Below are 13,862 nucleotides of genomic sequence, written 5' to 3' on the forward strand. Positions count from 1 at the left end.
GCTAAAAGCCAGAATAGACAGAAGTAAAGTAAAAGCCAGCACAAACAGCCTATGATCATCAAGTTAGGGAACACTACACAGAAATTCCCGAAGAGGTATTCAATCAATAAACTTAGGGATTTACAAATGATATCTTACAACCTTTCTAAAAACTAAGTATCAACATGACCTTATTGATATTTACATTACTAACTATGCAATATAAGCCTTATTTCTGACTATTCTGATATAAGGTATAAATGTGTACTTTACCTTAAATATGAAAGTGTGTCATGTACCCATTTCGAGATTCATTACTAGATTCACAAAAGGGAAAATTGGTTTTGAAAAATTGTTGCTTGTGAAGTTCATTTATATGTTTAAAAAAAAAAAGGCCAATACATTTCTTTTTCCTTTTCCATTTAGAAAAGTAATAATACAGATATAAATACTAAAACACAGTCTGTCCAATATAAAGAAACATTAAATAAGAACAGTATGTGGGAAAATGGAAGTGAAAAAGTTATACCTTGCAAAGACTTCGAAAGGGGGAGTTTGTCATCAACATCATCAGTTTCAGAAGGGCCTGCTTTGGGATACAAAGATAATACTTCAAAAGTAATCCCAAAAATGTATTTTGGGTCACTTCAGCAAACAAATTTGGGTGAGAGATATGGAATAATACAGCCTTTTCATGAACAAAAAAGGCAAAAAAAAAAAAAGAAAAGAAAAGAAAAAAAAAGACTGACAAAATGAATGGTGTCAATTTATGGTCTTAGTAAATGGAAAAGGTGTATTCAGATAAACTCATAGACAGTCAAAAGAAATTTTGAAAATGACTAACTCGACATGAATCGAATGGGAACAATATGTCTAAAATGGTGGATATGGGTAATGTTCATGACAGCAAACTGCAACTTTTACTTCATACAGATTATAAGGGCAGATATATCTTACAAGGTGCATTTGTTTCTTCCTTGCCAAATATTTGGCTTAATGTTTTGTCATACTAAACAAAAATGCAGAATCAAATTGTTAAACCTTCCTCAGAATCTCTAAAATAACGCAATTAACCTATCAATAAGCTTGAATCTCCACTGAAATAGAAACATGACAATTAATTCAGAATCCTCCCTTCCTGAAGATCCATAAACGCTTTTTAATAACTTAACGTGGTTTTTCCGAATTATTAACATACAACGTATTTTGTGTTAATTAAACCTTCACAGAATACTATAGATTTTGACAACACACCTGCATGTATTATGCTTTTAGTGAAAGTAATAGATTTAAAAGAGAACAATGACTACTTAACATAAACATGTCCTTGCATTAACATGAATACAAACCACTTCACTACCTCTGAATATTTTTTGGAAAATAAGACTTTTGAAAGGCTTTGCAAATGCATGACGGATTTCACGAAGAGGCACAAAACTACACTTTATAAATAAAGGACACAGCATAGAAGAAAACAATTTCATAGAAAACAGAAAAATTATTTGTATTTGGAATCTCAACTAAGAGCAAGATGATAAATGAAAGACACCTGAATTCAAATGCCAGATTCACTGCCTCCTAGTCATGTGATCCTGGGTAAAAATATACAGAAGAAATAAATGATAGCTAAATGTACTAACTGACTTCTAAATACTGCTTTAGCTGCTTTTCCACAAGTCTAGCTATGTATCATTATCGATATTGTCCTGTTCTAAATTATTTTAATTAGGTCCTCTTAAAGTCAATAAAAGTGTATTTCTTAGGATTCCCACTGTATAGAATTTCTATTTTAAATAACATGCTTATTATTGACTTCTAATTTAACTAATTACATTATATTCGGGGAATCCTTTAAGGCTACCTGTGAACAAATATAAAGTCAACTTTTGTAAAAGATCCATGTTTTGTAAATAAACATTTATTTGCTGGGTAAAGAGTTCTGGATATACAACAACTAGCTTATGTTTGTAAATTTCAGAGTTCAAATACTCTATTTACCATTTATAAGCATTCATCATTTGTTAAAATCTCCCACATGACTCCATTTACAAATTTATCAATTGTATCAAATTATATCAATTCTTTATTTAGACTTTTGAGGCTACATTGTTAGGTATATACAAATTAATGATTATCCTATTAACTTAATGACCTATTAGTATATAAATTATATAGTCTTACTCTTCATACTTTGTTATCTTTTTCTTTTTTGGCCTCAAATTAATATTACTAAACTTGGGTTTCTTTTGGTTAATATTTGCCCAGCATACCTTCACATATCACTATACTACCAAATTATGTTGTTTACTTTTAACCATACATGTTATAATAGCAAATGACTTGGACTCTGTCGTAAGATCAGCAGCACACTTCACCCGCACAACTCCGGGAGTGTCTAACAGTCACTGCAGACAAATCACTTTCCCAATGCTCACATCTGAGAACATCTTAGAGGAAAACTGACAGGTACACAGAGATGTGTCCAAGCCTATTTTGGAATACCGAAAGTTTTGGAAGAAAACATAAATGATTTTAAGTGCGAGAATGAACACATGAACTTCAGTATAATCACACAGGTAATTGTCGCAATGATAGTACTAAATCTGTACGTGACAAAAATAGGTCAATCTCAAAAACTTGTACTGAATGACGTACAAGAACATATACAAAACACATATACAGTATGATACCATTTGAGTCAAGCTTAAAAACAGAAAATGTAATACATAAAATGTAGGTGCCTGGATACACATCCAAAGATGTTTCCGTGGGAATGTATATGCATTTAAAATATAAAATCGTTACCAGGAAGGACAACCCTCAATTTCAAGAAAATGGTTAACTCAGGAGGAACAGAGAACAAAATGGGAATTGGAAGGGCCTAAAGAAGGGTGTCAATAACATAGTTAACATGTTATATCATGTAAGATTCAGTAAACCTGGGCAGATGTATGTTATGTTTGTGGGTTTTAAACATTTTAAAAAAGCATTTTAGAAATACCGCCAGCCATCTGTATCCCTGCATTCAGCACCTGCAGATTCAACCGACCATGGATCAAAAATATTGGGAACAAAAAATCCCAGAAAGTTCCAAAATGCAGAATTTGAATTTGCAGCATGCTGGCAACTATTTAGCATTTACATTGTATCAGATATTTAAGTTATCTAGAGATGATTTAAATAAAGTTTGTAGGTCATATTCAAATACTACACCGTTTTATATAAGGGACTTGATCATCTGTGGGTTGTGATCCTGGGGGGTGGCCCTGGAACCAATCCCCCTGTGGATACCAAAGGATGACTGTACAATACAGCAATGCAAATAATGGACCTACAAGTACACCCAACAAAATATCTCACAAATTACATGTTTACAGAAGAAGCCTGATACACGCTGACGGATTCTATTTATATGAACTACAAAAACAGACAAAACTAACCTAGGTTATTACAAATCAGGACAACGGTCTGCACTGGAAAGAGGCTGCCAGGAAAGGAGCCCAAGGGAAAAGGAGCTTCTAGCATAGTGATCCCTAACAACAGATCTTCAGAATGCATGAAGCAAAGTGAAAGAACTGGAAGGAGAAACAGACAGAGGCAGTTGGAGATTTCAATACTTTTGTAGTGGATAGAAGTAAAGAGAAATGCCAGTGCAGATATAGCAGGCCTGAATGACCATCAAGCAACCTTAACAAAGCTGAAGTAACTGAAATTATACAAAGAATGTTCTCCAACCATAATGGAAATAAACTAAAAATCAGTAACAAAGCTACCTGACAAATCCACAGGTATGTGGAGATTAAGACTACACTTCTACAGGGAATTCCCAGGCTGTCCAGTGGTTAGGGCTCTGCACTTTCACTGCTGAGGGCCTGGGTTCGATCCCTGGACAGGGAACTAGGATCCCACAAGCCATGCGGTGCTGCCAAAAAAAAAAAAGAAAAGAAAAGAAAAGAAAAGACTACACTTCTATGTAAACCAGAGGACAAAGGGGAAATTAGAAAATGTTTTGAAATGAATGAAAATAACCAGAGTTTATAGGGTGCAGTTAACTAATGCTTAAGAGGGAAGTTTACGGCATTAAGTACTTACATTGGAAAATATTTCAATGATTTAAGCTCCCATCTTAAGAAACATAAAATAAAACCAAATTAAAATTAAAGCAACCAAAAAGAAAGAAAGAAAGAAACATAAGAGCAAAAAATCACTGAAATTTTGTAAAAGCTAGATCTTTGAGGAAAAAAGAAAAAAACCGAGAAAGTTCTAGGGCAAGAGCAATGGTTCTCCACTGGAAGTGATACTGTCCCCAAGGGACATATGGCAACGTCTGGAGACGTTGTGGATTGTTACAACTAGGGAGATGCTACTGGTATACATCTAGCAGGGAGAGGCCAGGGAGGATACTAAACATCCTACAATGCAGACCATAAGACAGATACTGACAACAATGAATTGTCTGATCAAGATGTCAATATCGCCAAGTTTTACGACAAAGCCCTGAGCTAGAATGACCAATAAGAAACAAACAAAAAAAAGACACAAATCACTAAAATTAAATTACTACAGACCCTGCAAACGTTAAAATTTAAAAAAAGAAAGAAAACTTAAGACAAAGTAGACAAATTCCTTAAAAGACACAAACTGCCGACTCTTAATCAAGAAGAAATCCGTAACCCGAGCAGACCTACAATGATTAAAAGAAATTTTAAAATGAAAAAAACGGAGCAAATTTTTAAACTTTCCATTAGAGAAACCTCAAGGTCCAGGTGGATTCATTGGCAAATTCTACCAAAAATATATAGAAATGGAATAATATCAATTCTACAAAAAAATTCTTCAAATATATCATTTCCCAATTCACTTAGGCCAGTATTACCAAAACCAAATAAGGACATTTACAAGAAAAGAAACTTCTAACTAGTATCTCTTAAGAACATTTGAAAATGTTCTTAAGAGATATTAGTCAGAACCAACATTTGAAAATTAATGTTGATGGCCACTGTAACAGACTAAACGAGAAAAATGATATAATCATCTCCAGAGATACAGAAAAGACCTTTCACAAAATTCAACAACCAATCACCATAAAAGCTCTTTACAAACTCTGAACTGAAGAAAATTTCTTGAATCTGATGAAGGGCAACTACAAAAAACCTACAGCTTTCACAGAGAAAAGATTTCCTTCTAAAACTGCAAACAAGGTAAGGATGCCTACTCTCACTACTATTCAACGGAACACTGGAATGTTGAAGAGCTGGTGCAATTAACACAAGAAAATGAAAGGGAAGAAATAATACTGTCTACTTAGAAAATCCCAAAGATTTTTTTCCCAAATAGTTGCTATACTAATAAATGAATTTTAACTAGATCACAAGATACAAGGTCCGTTAAAAGTCAACTGTAGTTCTACATACTAGCAATAAATAGTTGGAAGCTGAAACTGTAAAAGAACAGTACACCATTTACAATAACACTGAAAAACATTAAATACTTAGATATAAATCTTACAAAATATGTACAAGACCTGTATGCTGAAAACAAAGCACTGATGAAAGGAATCAAGAAAGAGCTAAATAGATAAGATACATATATCATGCTCACGAATCAGAAGATTCAATATTAAGATATTCAACCTAAATTAGTCTATAGATTCAGCACAATCTCCATCAAAATCCCCACGGTGGTGGTGTGGGGGGAAGGGGGAAGGACTTCCCTGGTGGTCCAGTGGTTAAGACTTCGCCTTCCAATGCAGGGGGTGCGGGCTTGATCCCTGGTTGGGGAGGTAAGAAGATCCCACATGCTTCCGGTCAAAAAAACAAAACATAAAACTGAAGCAATGTTATAACAAATTCAATAAAGACTTTAAAAATGGTCCACATCAAAAAAAATAAAAATAAAAATCTTGGGCTTCCCTGGTGGCGCAGTGGTTAAGAATCCACCTGCCTTGCATTGGCAAGGGACACAGGTTTGAGCCCGGGTCCGGGAAGATCCCACATGCCGTGGAGCAACTAAGCCCATGTGCCACAACTACTGAAGCCTGCGTGCCTAGAGCCCATGCTCCACAACAAGAGAAGCCACCGCAGTGAGAAGCCCACGCACTGCAACAAAGAGTAGCCCTGCTTGCCGCAACTAGAGAAGCCCACGCGCAGCAACGAAGACCCAACTCAGCCAAAAATAAAATAATAATAATAAAAAAAAACTCTTAAAAAAAAAGAAGCCGGGCTTCCCTGGTGGCGCAGTGGTTGAGAGTCTGCCTGCCGATGCAGGGTACATGGGTTCGTGCCCCAGTCCGAGAAGATCCCACATGCCAGGGAGCGGCTAGGCCCGTGAGCCATGGCCACTGAGCCTGCGCGTCCGGAGCCTGTGTTCCGCAACGGGAGAGGCCACAGCAGTGAGAGGCCCACGTACCGAAAAAAAAAAAAGTCCCCACAGGGCTTTTTGAACAAATCAATAAGCTGATTTTAAAAATTTATATGAAAAGGAAAAGGAGCTAAAATAGGCAAAATAATGTTGAAAAAGAAGGATAATTTTGGTGGACTCTCACAATCTGATTTTAAGACTTATTATATAAACTATAGTCCTCAAGACAATGTAATTTTGGAAAAAGATAGAAACAGATCAATGTAACAGAATATTCTCGAGAAAACTGACAGAGATGTAAAGGAAATACAATACAAAAAGAACAGTCGTTGGGCTTCCCTGGTGGCGCAGTGGTTAAGAATCTGCCTGCCAATGTAGGGGCCGTGGGTTTGAGCCCTGGTCCAAGAAGATCCCACATGCCGCAGAGCAACTAAGCCTGTGCACCACAACTACTGAGCCTGTGTGCCACAACTACTGAGCCTATGCTCTAGAGCCTGCAAGCCACAACTACTGAAACCTGTGCACCACAACTACTGAAGCCCAAGTGCCTAGAGCCCGTGCTCTGCAACAAAGAGAAGCCACCCCAATGAGAAGCCCGCAGGCCGCAACGAAGAGTAGCCCTCACTCGCCACAACTAGAGAAAGCCTGCCAACGCAGCCAAAAATAAACAAAACAAAAAAAAGAACAGTCATTTCAACAAAAGGTACTGGAAAAACTGGATATCTGTATGCCTTAAGTTTGAACCTGGTATTCTGCACACTATACAAAAATTAGGTCTAAACCAATCACAGACCTAAATGTAAAACTATGAAAACTTTTATATGACACAGAAGAAAATCTCTGTGACACTGGGTCAGACCAAGATTTCTTAGCTATGATACTTAAGCACAACTCATATAAGGGGAAAAAAAAAAAAAAAAAAAGCACTAAGTTGGACACCATCAAATTAACCTATTTGCAAATCACATCACAAAGGACTTTTATTCAGAATATACAAAGAATTGCCAAAGCTTAATTATTAAGAGAAGTACCCAAACTGCATGGACTGTATCTCTCAGCCTAGATGAAAAACTAATAGTCTGGCTCCCACCTTCTTCAGCTGCACTTAAAATATTATCATTTCAGTAATCTTTTCCTCTATAAACGTTTGATTTCCACTCATTACTTAAATTACTCACACTCCCTATTTCAAAGGGGGAAAAAAAAAGCTTCTATAATCCTGCCTAGTAACAGCAAAGTTAAAAAAGGCAATACCAAAGATAAAGGCAGACATTTTATTTTAAAAATTAAATAAAATGTGCTAAAAAGATTTTATTAAACAGTATTTATTAAATATATGTTAGTAAGGTACCAACAACTGCTATAAAGGCTAAATATTTCCCAAATTTTTAACTTTTTAATTAAAAATCCTCAGAATTAACCCAACCTTTTAGCCATGTGATTAATTACTAACATCACAAGCAATAAAATATTCAAATCTGACAGATAAAAATTATGAAATTCAAATATCTGTATACAGATATTCACATGATTACAAACAGAACAAATTTATTCATAACTTTTTTATAATACTCCAGAACTGATAAAGCCTTATCTTTTTAAATGAACTAAACCTATTAAGCAAAGGCAAATTAAAACCAAAAAGAGGTATCATAAGACATCCACTGAAGTGGCTAAAAATAGTAATGCGGACCATACAAGTGCTGATAAGGATGTGGAGCCACTAGAACTATTGTCCCCGCTTATGGAAATGTACAATAGTAAAAGCACAGTGGAAAACAGCTTAAATACCTACCATATATCTCAGCTATTCCAGTTCTAGGGATCTACTCAAGAGAAATGAAGGTGTATTTCCAAACAAATGTTTCAGCACCTTTACTTTTAATAGCCCCAAACTGGAAACAACCAAAATGTCCATCAATAGACAGAGGGATAAACAAATTGTGGTACAGCCGAGCAATGGAATAACAGCAATAAAATGGAATTAGCCATCGATAAATGCCACACTATGGATGAAATTTCAAAACAATTATGTGGAATTTAAGAAGTCATAGCTCCCCACCCCAAGAAAACAGTACATACTTTATGCTGATTCCATTTACATAAATTTCTTAAAAATGCAAACTAATCTAAAACGAAAGAAAACAGATCGGTGGTTGGCTGGGGAGGGCTGTGGATTACAAAGAGACGCGAGGGAACTGGAGGGTTACGGACATTTCTTTATCTCGACCGCAGTGAAGATAGTTTCATGGGTATATACATAAAACCAATCAGATCTTATACTTTAAATGTCTAATATACCTTATGCATCTATAAAAATTAAACTTACCATGAACTACAGATGTTCTTCTAAACTAAAACCCATCAAAGCATAAAAGCAAACTGCGTTGTGAGCTTATGACCTTTAATTCCCTCTCGATAGTCAAGCAGCTACAGAACAAGACGATAAGTACCTAAAATTAATGTCTTATCGTTTATAGGTTTTTAACATAGTGATAATGCAAAGTTATTTTTATTGCACAAATAGAGATATTAAACGTTTAGAAGACCTCTTATGCCTTGCAAATAACTGAAAATTCAAATTGAATTCTAAATTGTGCCACAACTTTTGCTTGTCCTTTTAAGAATATTAATGATTATTTAACATTTCCCCTGTAAACTGAGTTTATTTTAGTGCCCCATTTTTGAAATCTATTTTATTTCAGTGATAAATTACAAGTATACATGCTAGTCAAGGACCAAAGGACCAATCAATAAAATAGTATCTAAGGAATTCGGGCAATTAAAGAATTTTAATTTTAACCACCAATAACTTCTGGAAAGAAAAACTGTATTAAACAGTATTACCTTGAATGTTATATTGATAGTAATCGGGATCTTCTGATTCTTCCTTTACTGTCACAGCTGCCATTTCCAGAGAAATGCCTGTAAAAACAAATTATTTTTTTAAATTAAATTATATAATTACACTTCAGGGCATTCAGACAGCATAGGGAAATCCCTTCTGCCCTCCTAATAATGCAGAATAATGCATACATATTTTAAAGGCTTTCAAAAGACAAAAGTTTGCTAGGCGTCGTCAGGGGGACAAAAATAACCTAAAACCCAACCTAGACTACTATTACTAGTAGTACTAGTGGTAGTGCTAATAGTACTACCAACTACTAGTGTAGTAGTTTTAACCACACTACTAATATTCTGGGATTATTTAATGCTAAATTTGTTCTCCAACAAGTTCTGATCTTCGCAATTAAAGAAAATTAGTCACACTCTATTTTCACTCAGTATTAAAAATATTTTTATAAATCACTGAAAATCACCTGCAAACATAAATTTTAATAACTCGCTATTCCAGAGTAAATATGGCATAACCATTTTAATAATGAGACACATTAATTTTTCCCCCCCCTCTTAATATATCCCTCTTTTAACAAGGGTAACAAACCATACCTTTCAGCATAACACTTTGCCCACAATGAGGATAAATAATTTGACGTACACCTTTGTGGCCAGATATAAATGAGTGCATATTTTACAATTCCATGTAGAGGAAGGTCAAAATTAGAGAAAAGAAATTTATGTTGTTAAAACTCAAGTAATGTCAATTATCCCTCAAGAAAGCTGAAGAAAAATTAAAATGCACAAGCCTTAGGTTAAAAAAAAAACCACTCAAGCAAGCAGTTGATTTTGGGAGGAGAGTAATGAGAGGGGGAAGACCTTCTTGGGGTGTTATTAATGTTCTGTATCAATGAATGTTAGGTTACAGGCGTGTGTACTTTTTATTTATTGAGCATATATACACTTACACTTTGCATACATTATACTTCAATTAAGAGTTTTAAGAAAGAAGATTCTTAACCAATTCTTTAATGAATTCTTAATAAAGACATATTCCCCATATATTCAAAAACAAAGAGCCCTTGGCTGGGGGGCCTCAAAGGGTTACACAGGAGGGGCTTTCAGAAATGAAATGCTGATTTCACCAAATGGCTGCAGTTCCTACTCTCTCTCTTTCTCATCTGCAATGTCAGGAGTAGATGATACTCTCAGACAAGTTTAAGAAATCAACAGTGGATGGGTGTATTACACAGTTCAGACTAAGATATCAGCTATAATCATACCAGTCCCATCATGGACTTAATATTGAGCTGGTGCTATGTGACTTTAGAAGGTTTGTACAGAGTATTTTCAACTGAAGAAATACTTCAAAAAGAGAGTTAGTTTGATATACTAATAAAGGACATTTATCCCTGAAGCCACAAGCAAAGAAGGGGGTTACTCTATAGGGACAGCAATCACCAATGGAAGGTTGGTTTGCTGCCAGAAGATGGTGGTAGGGAACTTGTCTGGAAACCCTGGGATTCTGTGGGGTGTCTAGTACTTCCATGCTCATTAGCAGAAGTTAACAGAAAATCAAAGCAAACAAAAAAGGCAGATCCATTGAGGAATGAAGGTTTGGGTCACCTCAACCAGGTAAAGAATCTTACCGGATAGGGTCCTGGCTGAAGGCAAAGAAAACATAATATAATGGGTAATGAATTAAGAAAGGTATGAATTTTTGTGACAAGCTGCAGAAATGGGGACACTGCATGTTTTCTTCCTTGTTATGAGTATGTGTGTTTCTGTAAATATTATATATTTGGTTATATTAACTGTTCTCTCTTCTCCTTCCCATTATTATTTTACAAAAATTTTGTTGGAGGTTTCCTTTGCTGGTTAGCCTTTAGATAAGAGAATAAATAGGCTGGGGGTATATTTGAGGAGTAATTAACATAGCCCATGACTGGGCAGTAAATTAGTCTCCCAGAGACAGGTACAATGACTATTACAACAAGGGCGAAAATGGTTCCCTCTGTAGGAAGGGAAAGTTGCATCCCGTCAGATGGGACCGTTGTTTAGTTGTTACATGAAGGTTTAAATATGCGGAGGTGTGTGTGGATGCCATGTAGCCAAAGGGGTAGCTTGTGTGAGTCATTAAGCTGCTGCCTCAGGTCCAGACCTGCCCTCTTAGACTCTTCTGACGCACGGACTGCAAAACAGTTGGTTCCTTGAGAATCTCTGCCACAAGGGAATAGAGTAGGGAGGCTACAAGGCTAGAAGAGAGAAAAGGGACTTGCATCTTTCTTTTGGCTTGCTGCATCCTGTTCCCATCAGGGTCACTCACTCCTTGGTATATTCCTTTAATCTAGTGAAAGCAGACTCTTCCCATAGCAACACCTGGATCCACCTTACAAGTTTTCCAACACAATCAGAACCAGTTTCAACACGTCCCCCACATAACACCAGTACCATCCAAATAGCATCCCACCTTAGAAATCAGAAGCGAAGTTTTAGGGGTGGCAGCCAATTCCTTGAGTCATTACTTACATGATACCTTAGTATATAGTCCTTTTTATTACAACTAATTAATCTGTAAATTTTTTCCATAATAATAACTGGTATGGTTCAAATAACTGGTATGGCTGTTTTCTCCTAAATAGACCACAACTGTTATATCCAAGAAATATAAAAAATAAAATAAAATGGAAATTTTAAAAGAAACTGCAAGAAATGTTAAGACACACATACACACAAAGGAATATAAAGACAAAGTGTAAGGCAGAAAAAATAACCTCTATGATAGTGATGTGTACTATTATATCTATACTTAAGATGGATAAAGAATTCCAAAAATATGATTTTTCTCCAGTCAGCATGTTTATTTTTGGATGCAAACTATTCAGGAAAGGAATATATAAAGGGGAGAAGAGCTGCGAAACGGTGATTTCAGCACAATAAACTAAAAACTAAACAGAAAATTGAAATTTCCTGTGACATGGAAAAAAGGGGGGAAAGAAAAAAACTTCTGTAAAACAAACAGAGTAATAGATTCAAATACTTATTCCCAAAAAGGAGAATTCAACACTGCCTGTCTTGCAGACCTCCCTAAAAATAACATACATAAAAGGTCTCATTCATTCACTCACATATACTCATACACACACAATTCTCTTTCTCCTTACCCCACCAATTCATTCCAAATGCCATTAGATTACGCTGACCAAGATAGGCAGCTGCATCGGGGAGGTTTGATGGTCCAAAGCAGGATAGCAGAATGAGACTATATGAGGGGGGAGAGGAAACTGAGTAACAGGTCTGGGAGACTGAGACAAATGGGGGACAAGCATGAGTGGAGTGGTGACAGCCCAACAAAGAGTGTCAAAGTGTCAGCAAGGCAAGGAGGCTGGCAATAAGACATGGCTTAAACGAAGTACGTAAACATACTGAGAATATCTGGTTGCTATGATTCTAACTGCGACAAAGAATACTCTCTAGGAAAGGGGGGGAAAAAACCTTGGGGTGTCAAGAGTGGAACTGAAGATATGGGCATGAAAAAAACATAGATGTAAATGGATGTACGTATGTATATAATTATGTGTATGTAAATACAAATAAACAGATACCCTAGCTTTGTCCACTTAGAAGCAATGACATCCCAACTGCAATAAGAACATCTAACACCTAGGTTATGGTTTCTTAATAAATAACACTCTCCACAGTGAGGAACCAGGGCTGACTCTAGTGCTGGATTAGGGAAAGAATAAGATGAACCCTAACAACCTTGCTTAGCAAAAAATTAAAAGTTCTCTAAAAACAATGGGGATATTTACAAACAAGGAAAGTCACTGGGGACATCTTGAAGTGGTTCCCAATGGCCAAAGCAAGGACTATTTGCAAATCAAAATAAATAATGATAATAATGAATTGTAATATACTGAATAAGACAGAAATATACTATAAAATAGAAAGAGTGTACTCTAATATACATGAATTAATTTTAAGTGGAAGTTTGATGAGTGGTATATATTTCCATAGTCTCAGAGAAACTCCCATGAATATAACAATTACAAAGGAAATACAATTAATATAAAGAAATTACAGTGGAGAAGCCTAGAAAAACTAACTCTGGTCACATAAATAATATCTTCAGTAAAGGGATAAATAAAAAACAACTTCCATCTGATATGAAAGGAGAAAAAAAAACACGGCATCGTTTCTGTGCTATTTTTGCAAAAAACGCATTACGTGAATCTAATCATGAGGAACTATCAGATACTTCCTTCAAAAGTGTCATGGTCATAGAAGACCAGAAAAGCCTGAGAAAGCTGAAGAAGCCATTAATGGGAAAACAAAACAAACCAACAAACCCAACACTTGAAAAGGGTTTGAGAATTAGGAGTAATTTATCTTCCTTATTTTGATGATTATATTGTAGTAATGTGGGACAATATCCTTGCTTCTAAGAATCACAGGGTGAAGTAGCTAAAAGAGTGACAGGGGAGACACTGCTTTGGGAAAGATCCCTGGTGTTCTTGCTTTTCCCTCCCCACCAAGAAAAAAAAAGATAGGGTATCACACTGGCACAGGAAAAAGGTCCTTATATTATACATGCAGGTTTTTTATTAGCTTGCAATAATTTCGAAACGTTAACATTTTTAAATACAAAGTTTAAGGCATTACAATATTGTTCATTTCTTTCATCA

At 35.7% G+C, this 13,862-nt stretch overlaps 1 protein-coding gene across 6 annotated transcripts in view; it reads right to left on the reverse strand.

Annotated features, from left to right (window-relative positions):
• GTF2I (general transcription factor IIi) overlaps positions 1–13,862 on the reverse strand; it is a 95,535-nt gene that overhangs the window by 46,206 nt on the left and 35,467 nt on the right. For 2 of the 6 annotated variants that reach the window (XM_029222109.1, XM_029222105.1), the window contains exons 9-10: positions 9,187–9,264; positions 509–565 (exon numbers count right to left, since the gene is read on the reverse strand). In XM_029222109.1, the coding sequence (XP_029077942.1) occupies positions 509–565; positions 9,187–9,264 (135 nt within the window). Of the gene's footprint in view, positions 1–508; positions 569–9,186; positions 9,265–13,862 lie in introns of all 6 variants that reach the window. The other 4 variants (XM_029222108.1, XM_029222104.1, XM_029222110.1 and 1 more) reach the window with 2 other exon arrangements.

The sequence above is a fragment of the Monodon monoceros genome, unplaced genomic scaffold, assembly GCF_005190385.1.
Source record: "Monodon monoceros isolate NGI ecotype Baffin Bay Population unplaced genomic scaffold, NGI_Narwhal_1 Super_Scaffold_13, whole genome shotgun sequence".
NCBI classification, from domain to species: domain Eukaryota; kingdom Metazoa; phylum Chordata; class Mammalia; order Artiodactyla; family Monodontidae; genus Monodon; species Monodon monoceros.